The 22,619-nt window shown below is 45.9% G+C and overlaps 1 protein-coding gene across 1 annotated transcript in view; it reads right to left on the minus strand.

Annotated features, from left to right (window-relative positions):
- Positions 1-15,187, minus strand: part of GFOD1 (glucose-fructose oxidoreductase domain containing 1) — a 125,546-nt gene extending 110,359 nt beyond the window's left edge. The window contains exon 1 of the mRNA XM_003897072.4: positions 14,256-15,187. Within this exon, the coding sequence (XP_003897121.1) occupies positions 14,256-14,508 (253 nt within the window). The 5' untranslated portion in view covers positions 14,509-15,187. The remainder of the gene's footprint in view (positions 1-14,255) is intronic.
- Positions 15,188-22,619: the final 7,432 nt, after the last annotated feature.

The following is a 22,619-nucleotide window of genomic DNA, read 5'->3' on the forward strand; positions in this document are numbered from 1 at the left end:
AGTGCCACCTTCTCAGTAACCCACCAAAGAGGGGAAGGGCACCCGGGATGAGTGGGGCCCCACTCACTGGCCCCACTCATTTTATCTCTGACGTCAAGTTCATGTTCCCCACTCAACAAAACAAATGTGCAGCAGTAAACTGGAAGCAATAATTCACCAGCTCTTAGAGGAAGCCCCTTCCAGGCCCCTTGTGCTGCAAGTGTCTCATTCAAACACACAACACTTTTTATGAGGGGGATCCTGTTAAACCATTTTCTGCAGGCAGGCGCGGTGACTCACACCTGTAATCCCAGCACTTTGGAAGGCCGAGGTGGGTGGATCACTGAGGTCGAGAGTTCAAGACCAGCCTGACCAACATGGAGAAATCCCGTCTCTACTAAAAATACACAATTAGCTAGGTGTGGTGGTATATGCCTGTAATTCCAGCTACTCAGGAGGCTGAGGCAGGAGAATCGCTTGAACCTGGGAGGCGGAGGTTGCGGTGAGCCAAGATCGCACCACTGCACTCCGGCCTGGGTGACAAGAGCAAAACTCCATCTTGGGAAAAAATAATAAAATAAAATTAAATTAAAATTAAAATGCCATTTTTTTCCCTTTGCCTTAGTGCCTTTTGTAGACTGGCACTGGGAAGCCTACCCAGGTGACTGACCTTTAATCTAATAATGATTTTTGAGGGATTACTCAGCTGCCTCCAGCAAACTCTTCCTGGCATTGCAGTATAACCATTCACTCTGCACTAAGTCATGTATCTCATTGCATTGCTATGTGTTTGCCTGTGCACTCTTCTTTCAAGGACAAAGACTATGTCTTACTTGATAGGGCATTTCTCACCACAGCTAACATACTGCTACAGGGATTCAAAAGGCATTTACTAACTAAAAATAAATGAAAAAAAAAACTACTCTCCAGACACTGGGCAGAATAGGTGGCTAGAAAACCCTACTGGAAGACAATCTTCAGGTTGGAAACGCCCCTGGCAGAGGGTTCAGTGCATTCTCACAGCCCAGGGCAACGCCAGAGTCCCAGGCATGAGCACCCCCTCACCTGGCAGTCTTGCTCTTCTACTCCATGAACCATTTCAATGAATACTTGGCAAAACGAATTTTACTTGGGTTGGAGAAGTAGTTCCGCTGCACTAGTTCCAAAATCAAAAATAAGAGGAAGTATATGAAAACCAAAAAAAAAAAAAACTCTACCCCTTCCCCAAGTGAAGTCTGCTACCTCAACAAAATAAGAAAATCACAAAACCAATACTTACAAATCAATAAATGACAAACAACCCTATTTAAAAATGGGTATTAGATTTGAACAGTCATTTTATCAAAGAAAAATGTGACTGTCTAATAAACACATGAAAAGCTGTTCAACATCATTAATTGTTATCAAAATGCAAATCAAAGTCCTAACAAGATACTTCTACACACCAACTATAATGGCTATGATAAAAAAGACTGACAAGGCTGGGCATGGTGGCTCACACTTGTAATCCCAGCAGTTTGGGAGGCCGAGGTGGGTAGATCACTTGAGGTCAGGAGTTCGAGACCAGCCTGGCTGACATGGCGAAACCCCATCTCTACTAAAAATACAAAAATTAGGCCGGGTGCAGTGGCTCACGCCTGTAATCCCAGCACTTTGGGAGGCCAAGGTGGGCAGATCACGAGGTCAGGAGTTTGAGACCAGCCTGACCAACATGGTGAAACCCCATCTCTACTAAAAATACAAAAAAAAAAAAAAAAAATCAGCCGAGTTTGGTGGCAGGCACCTGTAATCTCAGCTACTCGGGAGGCTGAGGCAGGAGAATTGCTTGAACCCTGGAGGTGAAAGCTGCAGTGAGCCAAGATCGCACGATTGCACTCCAGCCTGGGTGACAGTGGAAGACTCTGTCTCAAAAATAATAATAATAATAATACAAAAATTAGCTGGGCATGGTGGCACACACCTGTCATCCCAGCTACTTGGGAGGCTGAGGCAGGAGAATCACTTGAACCCAGGAGACAGAGGTTGCAGGGAGCCAAGATCATGCCCCTGTACTCCAACCTGGGCAATGGAGTGAAACTGTCTCAAAAAAAAAAGACTGACCATACCAAGTGTTGCTGATGATATCAGAAAATTAGAACTCTCCTACATTGCTGGTGGGAATGTAATACGGTGCCACTGCTCTGGAAAACAGTTTGGTAGTTTCTTAAAAAGTTAAATATATACACACCATACAACTGAGCAATTTCAATCCCAGGTATTTAATCAAGAGAAATGAAAACATGGCTCCACAAAAGACTTATATGCAAATGCTCACAGCAGCATTATTAGCAATCACTAAATACTGGAAACAATACAAACATCCATCAGATAGTGAATGGATAAACAAAATGTGGTATGTCCACACAATGGAATATTACCCAGCAATAAAGATAAATGAACTTCTGATCCGTGCAACAACATGGCTGAACATCAAAAACATTATGCTAAGTGAAGGAACTCAAGCACAAATGACTCCATACTTCATGATTCCATTTAATTGAAAGTTCTAGGAAAGGGAAGCTACAGAGACAGAAAGTAGATTAGTAGTTACCTGGAGCCAGACAGAAGTGGGAGTGAGGACTGATTACAAATTGGCATGAGGAAACGTTTTAGTGTGTTGAAAATGTTCTAAATATATAAATGTACTAAAAGTAATGGAATCACTTACAATGGGTAAATCTTGCGAAATAAAAAGAATGGAGAATTTTATGGTATATATAGTTCAATAAAGCTATTTTTTAAAAAGTAGTGTTAAAACTATAAACCAACTTAATTGGAGCTTTAAAAATTTTGGAGAAATTTATAGTTTCAGTTTAAGGACATTAATCAAAGAAGCATCTTAATACTCTGAGGGCTATTAAAATTAGAGACTGGAAAATTTCTTTAAATCATAACGTTTTAATGTAAACTTATTTTCCTGCACTTTTTAATTCTCCACTGTAGGATATTAACAATTCTCAAGGAAGGTCTAAACCCCAAGGCATCCCAGACTCACCCAAACCCTAGAATCAAAGAACTGTAGGCGGGTATAGAATTGCTCAGGGTGAAGTGTCACTGTGGCTCTCAGTGGTGTGACAGCCTCTTTCCCAACATTCTCCTTAGCTCAAGTGTGGACCCAAAAGAACGAACGCTGGCTTTCCAGGTCTCCTGCTTTGAGGACAAGTGCTCAGAGGCCTGCTGCTCTCCTAGGGCCCCACACCCACCAGCTGAACTAACCAGAGCAGTTTCTCCACTGACGCGTCTTCCAGGTGTCTCCTCTCTCAGCTTGCCTAGCCAGATGGCCTTGATCCAGGCAAAATCTGTATTAGTCGGGTTCTCCAGAGAAATAGAACCAATAGGGTGTGTGTGTGTGTGTGTGTGTGTGTGTGTGTGTGTGTGTGTGCATATATAGATAGAGAGATTTGTTTTAAGGAATTGGCTCACATAATTGTGGGGCTGGCAAGTCTAAAAGGTGCAGGACAGGCAGGCAGACAGGCAGGCTGGAGACCCAGGGAAGAGTTGATGTTGCGGTTCCCATAAAAAGGCAGTCTGAAGGCAGAAATCCATCTCCCTCAATCTTTTCCTGACTCCTGGCTCCTTCAAGCCCTTAAGACAGTACTTGAGCAGAAAGCGACTATGTCTCATGGCACTCTTGCGACCTGCTGCACATGCTATCCAAGAGGCTCTTGGTAAAGGTCTGCAAACCTACCAAGACCATAGAACTCCATGCAGTTGGTCATGTTTATCTACTTTCCCATCACACTCTTCAAAATATATATGTCTTAAATTTAATAATTTAATAATAATAACAATGTTGGTATTAATAGATCATCACATCTATGATTTCTTTTTTGCTATGGTTATTATCAAAGCAGTGAAATTCCAAGTGTGTAATTCACAAAGCAGATAAAAAACCTACACGATCAGTCCAGGTGTGGTGGCTCACTCCTGTAATCCCAACACTTTGGGAGGCCAAGGTGGGTGGATCACTTGAGGCCAGGAGTTCGAGACCAGCCTGGCCAATATGGTGACCCCATCTCTATCAAAAATACAAAAATTAGCCAGGTGTGGTGGCACATGCCTGTAGTCCCAGCTACTTGGGAGACTGAGGCACAGGAATCGCTTGAACCTGGGAGGTGGAGGTTGTAGTGAGCTGAGATGGCGCCACTGCACTCCAGCCTGGGCAACAGAGTGAGAATCTATCTAAAAAACAAACAGAAAACAAAAACAAAAACAAAAAAACAAAAAAAAAAACCCCTACCTACACAATCAAGAAATGTCTATATTTGGTTTTTTGTTTGTTGTTTTGTTTTGAGAAGGAGTTTTTTTCATTCTTGTTGCCCAGGCTAGAGTGCAATGGTGCAATCTCAGCTCACTGCAGCCTCCACCTCCGGGTTCAAGTGATTCTCCTGTCTCAGCCCCCCGAGTAGCTAGGATTACAGGTGCACGCCACCACCCCCTGCTAATTTTTGTATTTTTAGTAGAGATGGGGTTTCACCATGTTGGCCAGGCTGGTCTCGAACTCCTGACCTCAGATGATCCACTCACCTCAGCCTCCCAAAGTGCTGGGATTACAGGTGTGAGCCACCAGGCCCGGCCAAAAAGTCTACATTTGTAACAACTTCCACTGTCTATATTCTTAGAATCAGCACTTTTTTTTGGAGAGTGCAGCCCAGATCAGAATGACTGCTCTTAACAATCCCTCCACCCCTCCAGCAGGGTGGTCTCAGCAGCATTTGGTGATGTATCCCCCACACTGTGGGTAACCACAGGAAAGACTGAGCCGGGAGAAAGCATCTGGTACAAGCAGGGAGAGCTGGGTGCGGGGGCAGGGCTGCACCTTTCAGGTGGTTGAACCTGTCATGTTCATATTTGGGAGTGTGTGTGGACAATTTTTCCCCCACCACATGAGCCTGTGAAGCAGAGCAGGCTGGTGTAGAGAGGGGTGGATGAGGAAGCAGACACACGGAGAGAAGCAGAATAAAATTCAGAGGATTTCTGTTTTCCAGGTGTCTACTAAAGCCCCTGCTGCAGCCCTGTGCCTGCGTCATGTGGGACCCCCCTAAGCACCCACACTGCAAGGGACAGTAAATCTTCACAGCAGCATGGTGAGCTCTTGGTAACCCCATCAGTACCTTTGAGTGATCACGTAGCTGTGAAGCAAGTATTGGATTCACAGCAAATATGACACCTGAAGCTTGGCTTAGGTACCGTCCCTTTACAAAAAAAATAAATACATTCTCTGAGTCTTGCAGGAAGGAATCATCTCTTCAAAAAATAGTTTTAAAAAATCTTCAAAAGCACCATTTGGAAGAGGCTAAAGAACTACTCACTTAAAAATTTAATTTTTTTAAAAAAAGAGCTCATTGCATCAGGGCAAAGTAAAAACTACTGTTTATTGAGCTTGATGCAGATAGCTGAGGGCAGCCACAGGGTAGGTCCCTATATTTTCCCTCTCATTTTAGTTGTCACACCAACCCTATATGATAGTATTAGCTGTGTGTTATTGGTAAGAAAACTGAGGCTCAGGAAGGATGGGTATGACTCCCAAAGTCACACAGTAGTAACCCGTCAACCTTTCCTTTCATTGATGAGTGTTTTGAAGCACAACATCTTATATAATGATGCTCTTTACTGGGCTATGATTGCCCTGAATCAAATATATAATTAAGTGCCTGTATATTTCATTCTTGGTGAAACCCTTAAAACATGCTATTGACTTCCACTTTTTGTTGTTCTTCTTCTTCCCCAGTTTAAGGTATCAAAATGAAGATATCAAAATGGCTTCTTCATTTAGCTTCTTCTCACTCCAATGGAAACTTCTGCAGAATTGCACACTATCAAAGCCAGATATCATCAACAAAATAATCGTTCAACTGCACCTAATTTCAGTTAGATGAAATGAGATTGGTGAGGCTTGACTTCTCCTAACGATAAATAGAGTAATTTCTTTCATTTACGTAATGCCCAAGGGCTTCCTCGGCTCTACAACAAATTGATAGACCAAAAATCATTTCACTCAGTGCTCAGGGGCAGGAACCCAAAGAGAAATAGGCAATCACCTTTTTCACACAGTGTGGAGACAGGAATAGATCCAGAAGAGATCTCAAGCAAGAACTGGAAATGCAGGGTTTGCTAGGATGTCAGAATGGCTGCTGTCAAGTACATTGTGAGCATTATCTGCAGCCTTATTTCTACTGGTGTGGCAATGCTGGCTTGCAAAGTCCTCTCTCAACCCCATTTCCTCTTCACTCCCTCACCTCTGTTTCTAGCAGCCCTCCTCAATATGAAGCAACTGCTGACACCATGAAGAAGGACAGAAAAGGGCCAATTGCTCCAGGTCCTCAGCTGATGATGCCAAACAAGTTGTGACAAGATCAGTGTGCAGCAAGATCAAAGCTCAAGGAAAACCTATGGCCTTACTCACCATCCCAAAGGAGCCTTGCATTCCCATGGAGAAGTTTCACCAAGAGAGTCTGCACTGCTGTCTCCAAATACAGGGATCGTGAAAACAGATGTCATCACATTCCACACAAGGCAACAGGCATTTCAGCACAGTTCCCCTGACAGGTTAATTACTCACAGCAGGGGATGTCTTCTGTTCCCAAAGGCAGAGAGCTATCTCATCTCTAGTGTCTGACTCTTCCAGCATCCACACTGCCTGAGGGCTGGATAGAAATTCTGAATCTCAGGTCCCACCCAGGAATCTGTTTTTTATTTTATTTTGAGACAGGTTCTTACTCTGTCACCCAGACTGGAGTGTAGTGGTATGATCTCGGCTCACTGCAGCCTTGACCTCCAGGCCTCAGGTGATCCTCCCACCTCAGTCTCCCAAGTAGCTGGGACTACAGGCATGCACCATCATGCCTGGCTAGAGACAGGATCTCACTATGTTGCCCAGGCTGATCTCGAGAGCTCAAGCAATCCTCCTGCCCTGGTCTCCCGAAGTGCTGGGATTATAGGCGTAAGCCACTGTGCCTGACCTGGAATCTGGTTTTTGATAAGATCCCCAGGTGATGCAACCACATCTGAAAGTTTGAGAGGCATTCAGCTACTGCATACAGGAGGATAAGAATACTATGTGTTAATTGACACATTCTATTTAGAACCTTTTGCCTTCCGCCAGGCATACATGTATTCAATGAAAATGTATTCATTTGTCATTCAATAAATATTTATAGTGTGTCTTCTAGGTGACTAAGTGTCTGGCACTGTCTAAGGGAGATAAGGGTACCCTGATGAACCAAGCAGACAAGGGTCCTACCTTCCAATAATGCACATTCTAGCTGGGGAAACAAACAGCAAGCAAGAAAACAACCAAGCAAATGAAAGAGATCATCACACACCGTGAAGAGTGTTACCAGGAAGAGAAAGAGGATGACAGAGGCAGGACTGAGGTTGGGGGAGAACCTTTTAATTGGGAGGGGAGGATCCAGAAAGGCCTCTTGCCCAAAGTAACATGTAAGCTGAGACCTGAAAGTGAAAATGAGCTAGCCATTCCAAAAAGTGAGGCAAGAACCTTCTGGGCAAAGGGATGAGCTGGTGCAAAGGCCAAGAGTCAGGAAAGAGATTGGCATCTGAGGAACAGAAAAGAGGCCAGGTGGCCGGAATAGAGAGAGTCCAGGAATGTGTGAAGCCATCCAAGAAGTGGAAGAGATGGACAAGGCAGGGCCATTTCAGGCCAAGAAAGTCATGGCAAGGAGCTTGGATGTTATTTCAGGTGCTATGGGAGCCACTGAAAGTGGAGAGTGACACCTTAGACACACACACACACACACGTGCACATGTGCTCACTTTCCCCATTGTACAGAGTAGACTGCATAAGAAACAAGACTGGACCCAGGCAGGTTGGCTTGGGCCTGTGCTGGCCTGGAGCCCCGCGCTGCTGGGGACACAAAGGTGAGTGAGGCTTCTTTGCCTTGTCTGTATCCTGACCATCAGGACGCTTGCTGGGAGAGGCAACAAGGAAATTGACAAAAAATACAGTGTCATTTTAGGTGCCAGTTAATGAGGCAATATCTTTGTTAAATGTAATCAGCATGTATTCTCTGACCAGCAGTTTACACATCTATCCCACAAACAGGCTGGCATGTGTGCAAAATGACATATGCTCAAGATTATTCATTACATGGTTGTATAAGCAAAAATTGGAAACAACCTGAATGTTGAGTAACAGGGAACTGCTTAAGTAAACTTTGATGTATCCATACAATGAAATACTAGGTAGCCAAAAATAGGAACAATAATACTTTCACATTCAGAGTTTCATGTATTTGTGTATATGTAAAATATATGTATATATTATACATTATATAGACATATATATATGGCCTTGAATGGGAGACATAAACAACTGGTAATAACGATTGCCTCCTGTCCGAAGACAGGGACTGGGGGACATAAGGTCTTCCATGTGTACTTTATAGCATTTGAAATTTGTACCGCATGAATATATAGCCAATTCAAAATAACTAAATAAAATTTAAATGTTAAATGAATGCCTTAAAATAGGTGCTAGGCAAGATGGCGGCACACAGTGTAGAGACGACAGAAGGGTATGTAGGGTGACGGGTTTCAGGGAGAGGAAGCGGTAACACTTGGACTGAGTATTGAAGGCCAAACATGGAAGAAGACCTCAAGGGACAGGGGCGTTCCTGACAGAGACCCGGATATGTGCACCAACAGGGCCCCTTCAAGGAAGCCCCAGCAGTGTGGGGGCTCGCTGAAGCCCTTGGGTTCGGGAATGGCCACCAGGACGTGAGGCTGGGCATGTCATGCCAATCAGCTGGGGCTTTTCCTGAAACAGGAAACAATGATACGACCAGGTCTCTAGCACTCCAGCATACCTGGCAGCAGTGTGGATAGTGGCTAGAGGCAGGGTTGGGTGGGGTGGACTGGAACCTAATTCAGAAACTACGTAAGGACCTGACTTCTATGGGGAACAGACACAGAGAGTTTCAGATGGCATCAACCAGGTTTGGGAACCGATTCCAGGACTGGCATGAGAAAGGAACAAAGGACAACTCCAACAGTCTCACCTGGGCTGCCATGATCTATGGCAGAGGAACAGGTACAGCTGATGGAAGAGGAAGAAATGACTCAGGGGGAGGTAGAGTGCTGGGTTCAAATCTCTAGCCAGGAGCAATGTGACTCAGGTCTCTGAATCTCAGTTGCTTCATTTGTGAAATGGAGTTAATATCTATCTTAGAGGATTATTTTAGTCATGAAATGAAATGCTTTATACGCAGCACTTATCATGCTGCCTGGCACACAGTATGTACTTAATAAGAGGCAGCCTTGGACAGTGTAGACACTTGGTAGAAATGTCTCTGTAACAGAGGAATGCCTCATTCACTAAGGTAGGGATTTCGAGGAAATTTTTAAAAATTAAAGGAGGATGATCAAGTGGGCTTCATCCAGGGGATGCAAGGTTGGTTCAACATATGCAAATCAATAAACGTAATCCAGCATATAAAGAGAACCAAAGACAAAAACCACATGATTATCTCAATAGATGCAGAAAAAGCCTTTGACGAAATTCAACAGCCCTTCATGCTAAAAACTCTCAATAAATTCGGTATTGATGGAACGTATCTCCAAATAATAAGAGCTATTTATGACAAACCCACAGCCAATATCATACTGAAAGGGCAAAAACTGGAAGCATTCCCTTTGAAAAGTGGCACAAGACAGGGATGCCCTCTCTCACCACTCCTATTCAACATAGTGTTGGAAGTTCTGGCTAGGGCAATCAGGCAAGAGAAAGAAATAAAGGGTATTCACTTAGCAAAAGAAGAAGTCAAATTGTCCCTCTTTGCAGATGACATGATTGTATATTCAGAAAACCCCATCGTCTCAGCCCAAAATCTCCTTAAGCTGATAAGCAACTTCAGCAAAGTCTCAGGATATAAAATTAACATGCAAAAATTCTTATACAGCAGTAACAGACAAACAGAGAGCGAAATCATGAATGAAATTCCATTCACAATTGCTTCAAAGAGAATAAAATACTTAGGAATCCAACTTACAAGGGATATAAAGGACCTCTTCAAGGAGAACTACAAACCACTGCTCAGTGAAATAAAAGAGGACACAAACAAATGGAAGAACATACCATGCTCATGGATAGGAAGAATCAATATTGTGAAAATGGCCATACTGCCCAAGGTAATTTATAGATTCAATGCCATCCCCATCAAGCTACCAATGACTTTCTTCACAGAATTGGAAAAAACTGCTTTAAAGTTCATATGGAACCAAAAAAGAGCCTGCATTGCCAAGACAATCCTAAGTCAAAAGAACAAAGCTAGAGGCATCACGCTACCTGACTTCAAACTACACTGCAAGGCTACAGTAACCAAAACAGCATGGTACTGGTACCAAAACAGAGATATAGACCAATGGAACAGAACAGAGCCCTCAGAAATAACACCACACATCTACAGCCATCTGATCTTTGACAAACCTGAGAAAAACAAGAAATGGGGAAAGGATTCCCTATTTAATAAATGGTGGTGGGAAAATTGGCTAGCCATAAGTAGAAAGCTGAAACTGGATCCTTTCCCTACTCCTTATACGAAAATTAATTCAAGATGGATTAGAGACTTAAATGTTAGACCTAATACCACAAAAACCCTAGAAGAAAACCTAGGTAATACCATTCAGGATATAGGCATGGGCAAGGACTTCATGTCTAAAACACCAAAAGCAATGGCAACAAAAGCCAAAATTGACAAATGGGATCTAATTAAACTAAAGAGCTTCTGCACAGCAAAAGAAACTACCATCAGAGTGAACAGGCAACCTACAGAATGGAAGAAAAATTTTGCAATCTACTCATCTGACAAAGGGCTAATATCCAGAACCTACAAAGAACTCAAGCAAATGTACAAGACAAAAACAACCCCATCAAAAAGTGGGCAAAGGATATGAACAGACATTTCTCAAAAGAAGACATTCATACAGCCAACAGACACATGAAAAAATGCTCGTCATCACTGGCCATCAGAGAAATGCAAAGCAAAACAACAATGAGATACCATCTCACACCAATTAGAATGGCAATCATTAAAAAGTCAGGAAACAACAGGTGCTGGAGAGGATGTGGAGAAATAGGAACACTTTTACACTGTTGGTGGGATTGTAAACTAGTTCAACCATTGTGGAAAACAGTATGGCCATTCCTCAAGGACCTAGAACTAGAAATACCATATGACCCAGCCATCCCATTACTGGGTATATACCCAAAGGATTATAAATCATGCTGCTATAAAGACACATGCATACCTATGTTTATTGCAGCACTATTCACAATAGCAAAGACTTGGAATCAACCCAAATGTCCATCAGTGACAGACTGCATTAAGAAAATATGGCACACATACACCATGGAATACTATGCAGCCATAAAAAAGGATGAGTTTGTGTCCTTTGTAGGGACATGGATGCAGCTGGAAACCATCATTCTCAGTAAACTATCACAAGAACAGAAAACCAAACACCACATGTTCTCACTCATAGGTGGGAATTGAACAATGAGATCACTTGGACTCAGGAAGGGGAACATCACACACCGGTGCCTATTATGGGGAGAGGGGAGGGGAGAGGGATGGCATTGGGAGTTATACCTGATGTAAATGACATGGGTGCTGATGAGTTGATAGGTGCAGCACACCAACATGGCACAAGTATACATATGTTATAAACCTGCATGTTGTGCACATGTACCCCAGAACTTAAAGTATAATAATAATAATAATAAATTAAAGGAGGACGTGTGTGATTCAATTGATCTTAAGTTTCCATTCACTGTGGTCCCTAGACCAGCCCCTTACTTTGACAGGCCTGTGACCAGTTATCAGTGTGGATCAAGGGTCACAGACCTGTCACCATCACTGGGCAAGCAAGCCAAAGTCCAGGACTTTGCTAAAAGGACAATTTACCAGGACAAGTCAGAGTAGCTAGTTTCAATTCCAGGCAAACACTTATATCTATACACTCCCAACAGCCAGACCAGCCTGATAACTGTTTGGGGTTTTTCACTTCCTGTGTTGTATGTGTTGAACCTTCAATAGTGACTATAAAGCAAACGAAGACGACCACCCCACTGTGCACTCGCAGGGGCAGCCTGCAAAAGAAGGAGTTAAAAAAAGAAAGAAGAAAGAAGCTCAAAACCTACCCTAAAAACATGAACAAAACCCTATTCTGTCATCACCATTATTAAACTAGGTCTATTATGCCTCTTATCATTGGCTTTGAAGAGATAACAGACATGTCTTGTTAATTAAAGAAAAGTCACAGGGATATTTGAAAAATAAGAACAGAAGAAGTATCCAGAAATGTCTAATTTGTGTTACATCTCTTGAAACCAAAGCCCCCAGATACTTTCATGGCCAACTTCCCAGAGACAGCCAGAAAACAAGGTCATCCTTGTTCCCCAAATCGCCACCCTCCTGCTCTAGGTTTGCTCTGTGGGTCTGTACCCAGGACAGGAACCACCATCTCTATGGTGGAGAAACGAAGTTACAACATGGTCTTTCAGATATGACCAGTCCTAAGCTCTCCAGTATACCCAGGGCTCATGAGGGACCAGTTTTGTACAAACTGCACTAATAGAATTATACCACAAGATGGTTATAAAATATTTAATATGCAAAGAGCCAATGTAAACAAGGGAGTTATCCACCCAATACACATGTTCCATCAAACAGAAAATAAATATTGGCCAGACTCAATGGCATTCAGTTCAAGGCCAAAGAAACAGGCCACAAAGGGCAGACACTTAATAAAATTAACTGACAATTAAAACTGACAATGTGAGCAGCCTCCTTAGGAATTCCATCAGATGTCGCATCTGAGTCAACAGCCAAATGGCCTGATAAAAATGCCTTTCTATGGAGAGTTTCTACATTCTGTTCAGAGCTCTTCGAAGGCAGAATTAAAACACATATATATATTTCACCCACCCTGAATCCACACCTATTTTTAAAAAATAAAACAGTCTTTCCAAGACTACATAACTTCCGGTTGGTTTCTGGATGGTCTCTGTTCCTTGGCAGTTCCTCCCTTCTAATCTGTTCTACTATTCGCTTCATCTGGTTATAAGCTTTGTTCTTGTTATAAGCTTTGTGTTTTCCTCACCAATAGAAACTTCAGCTTTCAAAGGTGAGCTGCTAATTTTCTTGGAATTGTAAGATCAAGCAAGCTTCCTGGCATTGTTTTAGGTTATATGTAAGAACTGATGATGAACAAAACATGCCCTTCTCTTTCCCCTGAGCATGGGCTGAGAGGTTGCTACTCTGTGCTCAGAGATTGTTCAGACTGCCTGGGAGTTGAGGGGAGCAGGGACCAGATGGTGAGGCACCCTGAACTCTTCTCTGGCCCCCGCGGGTCAACACTGTGCCTCCAGAAACTATTCCTGAAGGCGATTAGGGAGGGCCTTTTCTGATGCAAAGCGTCCATGCCTCTGGAGCTACTGCGCCCATCCCCGTAAAAATTTAAAATCGATTACTCCAAACTGTGGCAGAAGACATTTCCCGGAAGGCTGCAGTCAAAAGTTAAAACCCCTGGTTTTATCAAATCAGTCTTTACTAACCTATGACGCCTCTGAAAACATTCTAAATCATCACCCCCATCCAACTACTCCCATCATCCTTGCCTCCAGCGCAGACGAAATAATTCCAGCCGATGGTCACACCTCCAATGTCACGCTAAACTAACTCACAGCAGAAAGAAACAAACGACCCCAACAGGGTGCCACAGTTGCTGAAGGGCAGGTCCTCTGTCGAACCCAAGAAAACCCGAGACACGTGTGCGGCCCTTTATTCAGGCGTTTCTGGGCGCGCACTCGCGTCTCCCAGGCGCGCGCGCGCGCGCACACACACACACACACACGTACACGACACACACAGCTGAGGACTAACTTTCCTCTTCTTGCGGAGCACCCCATCCCCTGATATCGGCATCTGATCTTCCTAGTTCGGATCCCCGGAACACACTCCTCCTCCAGCCTGCCAGCCACACACGTGGGGAACCGCGTCCAAGTGGTGCCAGGAGGCAGGAGGGAAGTGCAAAGGTGGGGAAGGCCCGGGACGAGGAAGGAGGGAGCTCTGAGTCGGATCTGGGATCTCAGATCCCTAGGGCAGCGTAGATGCAGGGTAAGCTTCTGGGACACGGAAAGGGAAAGGCAGCGGGGAAGGAACCCAGAGAAGGTTAAAGGGCGGGTGTGGGACGGAGGATGCAGGGTAGGGGTCGCTCACCTAGGGTTTTGACAGCGATCTGTCTGGTGAGAGGCGGCGGCAGGTTAATGCACACCAAGTCCACGTCCTGATGTAGCAGCACCTCATCAATGCGGCTAGTGTAGAAGGGGACACTCATCTCCTTGGCCAGCTCCTCCGCTTCTTCCTGCGTGCGGCCCCACAGCGCCTTCACCGCGAAGCCCTCGTCTTTTAGCAGCGGGATGATGACACGGGCCGTGAGGCTGGTGCCGAACACGCCCACCCCGGGAAGCATGGCTGCTCAGAGCCGCCTGGTTCTGCTTCTACTCGGATCTCCAGTCCAACACGCGCACACACCCACCTCCAGCTAGTCCTGCACCCGGCTCCTGCAGCCAATCTAGCCGCTGTGCGCCAGCCGCCGTGCACCGGGCAAGGCGCCCGGGTGCCCAGCGCGCACCGAGCTGCAGGCGGAGCAAGCTCGGGGCGCCTCAGTACGGTGACTGCGGCAGTGTCCGCCACGCGGGGCTTGCGTCCTTCCCGGAGTCGGCGACAGGGACCCCCCCAGGGCGCCGGAGGCTTCGAAGCCCCCTGGAGCCCCGGCTCAGGCGGCGTTCCGGCGGCGGCGGCAGCGCCAGTCCGCTGCGTGCGCCCCGCCAAGGCCGCTCCATGGCCGGCTCATCCCCGCGGCCGCGCCGCCGCAGCCCGGGACCGTCTCTCTCCCGCGTCGTTTGCGCAGCCGGCGAATCGCACACACAAACGTCTACACCCTGCCCCAGAGTCTGGGCACGGACCCGCTCCGCTGGGGAGTCTCCTTTATGTCTCGCCCTCCGCTCGGAATGAAATAATCCCGCGACCGCCAGGAGGCCGGCTAAGGATGCGGCCCGGAGCGCGCCGGACGGGGATCTCAAGCTGCAGCGCTGCAGCGGCTGCCACGACCCGGCGCCAGCCTCCTCATTTTGCTGCCATGTTCGCTCGCCTCGCGGCTCGGGCGGCCTCGGCCCCAGGCCGGCTCAGGCTCCGGGATCCCGCGGGGACGAGGGCGGAGTTGGCGAGTTTGGCTGTCAGCGGCCGGTGTTCCTGCACCGCCCTCACCGCAGCGCCGCGCGCCATTGGCCGCCGCGCGCCGCCCCCGCCCCCGCCGCCGCCAGCTCCGGGTGCGCGCTGCGCCCGGGCCCTGGGAGCCCAGCCCGGCTCCTCCCCGGCCCCGCCTCGCTCGCCTCCTGCCCCTCCGCTTCTTCCCTTTCTTTGCCCTCACCATCTTCTTCTCCTCCCTGCTTCACTCCAAACCCCGCCCCAAGCAAGCAAATAAATCTATCTAGGCAGGGCGCGCCCCAATAGGTTAGTCGCCTGTCCCTTGGAAGAGAGCAGTGGGCGCCTTGGCCTGGGGGCAGTGAGGGGACCCGGCGAGGTGCGAACAGCTGGTATTAACAACCTCGGTCCCCGGAGCGTTACCTGCGTGCTGAGCATCATACTGAAGCCTTTCCAGGCATTGTCCCTTTTAGTCCTCGCAGCAACCTAAGGTTATTGGAAACCCATTTTACCAGTGATGTAAATGAGTCCCAGTGAAGGCTAAGGGACTTGCGCAAGGTGACATATGTAAGCAACAGGCCTGCGATTGGAATCCAGGCCCCAGAGTCTGGGCATGGAACCGCAGACTTCTCCGGTCCCCTTCCAAGCTAGCCTGCTCCAATCGCGCGCCCCCGCTCCGGCCGCGCACGCACGGTTCAGCCGCCTTCTTCCCAGACAGTCCAGTCTTGGCGGGCTCCCATCTGCCTCCCACCTCCCCTGCCCCTAGGCCCGTGCCCGCCGCCGCGTAGAGGCTGTGGTCTGGACTGCCGCAGCGGCGCAGGGGTCTCCGAGGCCGCTGCGGCGCGTGCGTCTCGTGTCTAGGTTTCGAGACGGATATGTCGCCCTGGCCAGATGCCACGCCCGCTTCTTGCTTCGGCTCCTGTTGCCATCGCCACTTCCAGCAGCCTTTACTTCTCCCAGCTTGCCCCCACCTCCACCCCCCTGCACCCTTGTCAGGCCCTCGAGGGGGGACTGAGGGGAACTGGCCAAGGCTGGCCCCGCACCTCTGGAGCCGTGGGGACTCTGCGTCTGTCTGGTTTTCCACCATATCCTTGGCATCTGGCACACTGCCTGCCTGTATGTAGTAGGCCCTCAATAAACATTTGCTAAATAAATGAATGCATATTCATCGAATGCCCGCTTCGCACCCATTTGATGCCGGGAGGGGACTAAAAATTGAAAGGCACGTCTTCTAGTTGAAGGTCTTTGGAGAGGTCATGGGTCAGGTCATGTTCATCTCCTGTCTTCAGCACTGGGCTCAATGTAGCACATGGTCTGCCGCAACACGAGTGGAAAACGTGATACTTGCAAGCGTTTAAAACAACTTGTAACAACTGGCAGTGAGGCGGGGCGCGCGTGGAGAGAGCAGGATATCAAAAAAGCTGTGTGTGGCAATGCAGAATGGAGGCTGACCTAGGGCATTAGAAGAAACGCACAAAGGACACGGTGCTGGGTGGCTGGCAGCAGCCTGGGGAGGACTGAGAGACAAAGGGTGTGTTGCCCTCAACACTAACAGGCTTCTTTTGAGCAGGGGTTTTGTAAGAACCAAGGCAGGAACGCCTATCTGGGCACAGGAGCAGGCAGTGGTGTCGGACCCAAGGGACTGGATACATCACAGACTTGTCACATGTCAGAGAAGGCCAGGCTCTCAGGGAGCCGAGGATGTGCAGTAGTGGTCAGAGCACAGCCAGAGCCACTGGCGTTGACTTCTGGCTCTGCCATTTATTAGCTGTAGGACCATGAGCAAATCACTTCTCTGCGGCATAGTTTCATCTGTGAAATGGGTAGGTAATAATGGTACATACCACAAGGGGTTTTAGAGGATTGGATTCATTAACATTTACAAAGTCCTGAAAATAAGGCATGGTACATAGTAAGTTCTATATAAATGTTAAATAAATAAATATAGAAAATGGGTCTGCTACCGATGTCATTTCTTGATGAGAGAGACCCTTGTACGTGCAGCAATATCTAGCTAATAACATGGAGTTTTGTTTGTGTTCTTTTAAAGGGAACTCTACCCCTAGCTTGAATGCGAATAAAATGGACCTTCTAAGCCTGCTGTGGTGGCTCACACCTATAATCCCACTGACTGGGGAAGCCTAACCAGGGGTATCGCTTAAGCCAGAAGTTCTAGACCAGCTTGGGCAACATAACAAGACCCCATTTCCTAAAAATTAAAAAATTCGTTGGGCATGGTGGTGTGTTATGTGTCCGTAGTCCCAGCTACTCGGGAGACTGAGGTGGGGTTGAGCCCAGGAGTTTAAGGCTGCAGTGGGCCTAGCCTTGATCATGCCACTGCACTCCAGCCTCGGTGACAGAGGGAGACCTTGTCTCTAAAAAAGAAAGAAAAAAAAAGGAGAACTTCCATCTATATAACATCAAAGAAAGTGATCACATTTTATTCTCATTAAAATTTGTAAATAAACATTATTATCTCCATTTCATAGAAGGCAAAACTACGTCCTGCTAGCAAGTCCAACTTAAAGGTTTAAAACAGAACATTTCGTTTCCAACCTTACTCTCAAGCCATTCCTCCCTCAACAAATAAAATCATCAGTTTACCAGTTGGTCAAAAGCCTTGGAATCATCTGGTCTTCATATCCTTTATAGTCAACCATCAGCAAATCCTGTCTGCTCCACTTGCAGAATGCATGCAGAGTCTGCCCACCTCTCCCTGCCATGGTTGGGGAGTCCAAGTCACCATCATCACTATCAGGACCACTGTCCTTACTGGTCTCCCTGCTTCCAGTGATGCCCCTCATAGTCCATAGATCCCATAAAAGATAAGTTGAATCATCTCCCATCATGCTTGGCACCTGCCAGTGAATTCCCATCTCACTTTGAATCAACTCCAAAGGCCTCAGCATGCCTGAAAGACTCTATCTGGCCTAACCCACAGCGCCTTGCATCTCATAGCCTATTGCATAGCGCCCCATACCCTGCATTCCAGCACCCTGGCCTCTTTGCTATGCCCTTTACAGGCTGAGTTTGTTCTTGCCCCAGGGCCTTTGCACTTGCTGTTTCATCTGCCTGACACCCCATTCCCCCCCCAACACACACACACACATACACACACAAATCCACGGGGCTCTCTGCTCACTTTGCTCAAGCCTCTGCTCAGACTGCCTGGCCTGATCATCTCCTCTAAAATGACCCCTCTGTCATATTTCATCCCTTTGTCAAGCTTTATTTTTCTTTATACCTCCTGTCACTGCCTCACATTATATTATATGCCTGCCTATCTGTTTATCATTCATTTGCCTTGACAGGTTCCAAACTCACTGAGATACGAAGTTTGGGTGTTTCATTCGCTTCTGAGTCCCAAACACCTAAAATTGTGCCTGGCACCTGCTAGATATTCAGTACCCATTTGTTGAATAAATGCTTGCACATTGTTCTAACAATCGTGTGCTGTTATGAGTTGATATTTATAAAGTCAGTCATCAGAACCGTGCCAAGTGCCATGTGCAAGAATGGCGCATGCAATGGAGATGCACAGTGGAGAAGGACAGAGTCCCTGCACCCACGTTGCTTATGCCTGGTAGCCCGTTGGTTGATGACATGAATTGGCCATGGCAACACAGCATAACACACCCAGAAGACTGGTCTGCATGGGTTGATTTGAGAACAGAGGAGGGTTCTGAAATCTGAATGGGAAGATTGTGAAGACATGCACTGAGAGAAGTGGGTTGGGCCCCTATTTTGAAAGATTTGCTGGAGTTAGCCAGAAGAAAGAGAGGAGAATAGTCTAGACAGAGGAGAGCTATGAACAGACTAACTCAAGGTGGAAAGGTATATGTGGAGGCCAGAACATGGTGGGGAGAATGAATAATTAGATTGGTGTTTTAGAGCCATTATTCAACCTCCAGTACGGAGGGTGTCTTGTGAGGGGCCACTAGACCCAGCCCTGCAGGGAGCCCACTACAGTGACCCCAAAGTGAGGGAAAGAGGACTAAGAAAGGTGGCAGCTATAGGAATGAAGATACCTGCACAGAGATATCATGAGATAACAAGGAGATGAAGTCTCCCGGGCCTGGCAGCTAATTGGACATGGGAGGAGAGTAAAACAATGTTGGCGTGACTTCTCAGCTTGAGGCTAGTGGAGAAGCTGGGTGTGCGCTTGTGTCCTCACTAGTTAGACAGGTCTTGCTTCATCCATCCTGGGCATGGGAGGATTACTTTGAGCATGCATCTATTCTAAAGTTCTGAGGACACAGACCTTTGCACATACAGTGCCTGTGCACATGGTCCCCACAGACAGTCTTGTTCTTCAAGTTCTTCATGTGAAACCCTCTTAAACCGTGGATCCTGAATCCCAACCTGTAACGCAACCTGAGGTTTTGACATTTTAAAACAGTTCTGAAAATAAGCCTAAAATTGTCTTTCCCCTCCATCCGTGATTTACCTGCCCAGCCTCTACTATTTGCATTTATGTGAAGATTTTAGGCCCATTTGAATGTCATGAAAAATAAAGGTCCAGCCTGGACAACTTAAAAACATCCTGTCTTTACAAAAACCTTTTTGAAATTAGCTAGGAATGGTGTGTGTGCTGGTAGTCCCAGCTACTTGAGAGTTTCACTCATGAAACTGACTTGAGAGCCTGAGGGAGGAGGATTGCATAATCCCAGGAGTTGAAAGTTGCAGGAGCTATGATCGACTGCACTGCAGCTTGGGAGACAGAGCAAGACCCTGTCTCAAATATTAATAATAATAATAATAAATGAAATAAAATAAATGAAATAACTTTATTCCTATCTCTAAGATGATGATAAAATGGAATTTCTTCTTATACTAATTTAGTTTAATAACAATTTATAGTATTTTTCACTGTAAGAGTCATTTGTACATATTACAGACATTTTAGAAAATAAGATGAAGTCAGCCTTAATCATTCTATCCTTACACAGCCACTGTAAATAGTTTGGTTTACTTGTTTCCACAATATTGGAAATACGTTACTATTTCAATGAAATAGAAAGGTTTTGCTCTTTAGTTAGATTTGTTTATTGTTCTTTATGACACAAAGTAGAAAGAGGCTTTCTTTTTAGTTGACTGTCCGTAAATGCCCAGTGTTCTTATAAATCTTAATATCTATGGAGTGAAATACTTTTGCTCTTTGTGGAATTATAGCTTTGCCAGGTTGAGAAACTTGAATAGTTATGACTGCTGAAGATCTTTAAGCAGGTCTATAAACAGGTCTAATATTCATAGCACTGAGATATGTTCCAGAACTAGTTTTCATTAGGAGAGTTTTAAAAGCACCCATTCATCATTATACATTCAACTCTTTGTTCTTTTTATTGTTAATAATAGGTGCCACTTACTAAGTGTTCATTATACATGATGTGCTAAGCTAAGCACTTTTCTTTCTTCTGAGCGATGGGATCTCACTATGTTGCCCAGGCTGGTCTTGAACTCCTGGGCTCAAGTGATCCTCCCGCTGCAGCCTCACAAAGTGCTGGGATTACAAGTGTGAGCCAACACACCAGGCCCAATTTGTATGTAAGCTAAGCACTTTGCATATATTTACATTTCGCTCTTTCAGGAAGATACAATTATCTCCATTATTACTAAAGAAACTGATAGATTTTTTTTTTTAAGTTCAGTAATTTTCCTGAGATCATAAGGGCAAGCATTTGGACTAAATCACCTGACTTCAGAATCAGAGTATGTGACCACTGAGCATGCTGCCCTTGAACTTACACTGTGGTACAATAGGGTACCACAGCCCCTATTTTCCCCTGCAAGCACTTGGTCCCTGTAGGGAAGGGAAGCATACTTAATTCCCCTTCTAACATAGGTCAACAGGCTCCCTAAGCAGGGGGTTACTAGAGCTGCCGTCCAGGTCAGGAAAAGCAACACTGTGCTTGTGGTGCTGCTCCTCGGGGACAGAGGCATGGGACAATATCGTCCACCATCATCTCTGCCTTGGACTACCACAGTAGCCTTCTATCAGGACTCACTGTCACTCTCTTGCCTTCTGCAATTCATAGGTAATCAGAGAGCTTTCAAAAGCATCACTCATGACACTGACTTGTTTACAGCCCTCCCCTGCTCGCCGCACTGCACTGACTATGCCATCTAAACCCCTCAGCATAACCCAGGTGGCTCTGTTGTCTGCACTTCTAGTGCCACCCACTCTTGGGCTGATGCCCCTTCTGCCTCAGTCACACTCCCCTCCCCTTGGTTCCTCGGTCTTGCCTGGATCTTTCCTGTCTCAGGACACTTAGACTTTCTGTTTCCTCTTCTGGGAAGTGCTCTTCCCTCAGCCCTTCACTCTCCTGGAAGGAGAGGCCATTTGGGCTCAATTCACATGTTGCATCCTTCCCAGCCTATTGAGGTAGTCATTCTTCCCAAACCCCTGATGTTGCTCTCCAACACCACCCCATTTAATTCCATTCACAGCACTTACCACAGTCTGCTTTGAGTTCACTTCCTTGGCCCCTGGCTGGAATGTAAGCCTATTGGGGCAAGGGATCAATTGGTTTATTTATTGCTATATCCCAGGGCCTAAAACAGTACTCGGTACCTCACTAATAATAAATACTTGTTAGATGAACAAATTAGCCACACAGGCATGAAAAAAAATTTTTTTTTTTTGAGACAGAGTCTGGCTCTGTTGGCCAGGCTGGAGTGCAGTGAGTGGTGCAATCTTGGCTCACTGCAACCTCTGCCTCCCAGGCTCAAGCAATTCTCCTGCCTCAGCCTCCCAAGTAGCTGGGATTACTAATTTTTGTATTTTTAGTAGAGACAAGGTTTCACCATGTTGGCCAGGCTGGTCTCGAACTCCTGACCTTCAAGTGGTCTGCCCGCCTCGGCCTCCCACAGTGCTGGGATTACAGGCGTGAGCCACCGCACCCGGCCATGAGAACATTTTCTAATGTCATGTAATAGCATGACAAAATGCTTATAGCATGATGTTGGGGTTACAAGGCCAGTCAGTATTGTATATATAATATGATCACGACCACGTATTTTTGTCTTTGTGTTATGATAACATATATATAAGACAAAAGCTACCATCTTAATTATTTTAACTGTACAGTGACATTAAGTAATTCACATTCTTGTGCATACAACTATAAATTTTTAAGAATAAATAGCCTATAAAATGAAAAGTAATACACCTTTATCTACATTTCTGGTTTTTCCTTTTTTTTTCTTACAGTCACAGTAAGGAAAAGAAATCATTTAAATGTGCAAGTGAACTAACAGTTCTGGTCAGATGCTGAAGTATCTCTTTCCTCTCCCATTCTGAGTACATGAACTTGTCAAGACCTAAAAGAGTCTAGCTAGTCACTAGTCCTCTGAAATGCCAAAAATAATAGTTGACTC

Source organism: Papio anubis, chromosome 6, assembly GCF_008728515.1.
Source record: "Papio anubis isolate 15944 chromosome 6, Panubis1.0, whole genome shotgun sequence".
Taxonomy (NCBI): Eukaryota; Metazoa; Chordata; class Mammalia; order Primates; family Cercopithecidae; genus Papio; species Papio anubis.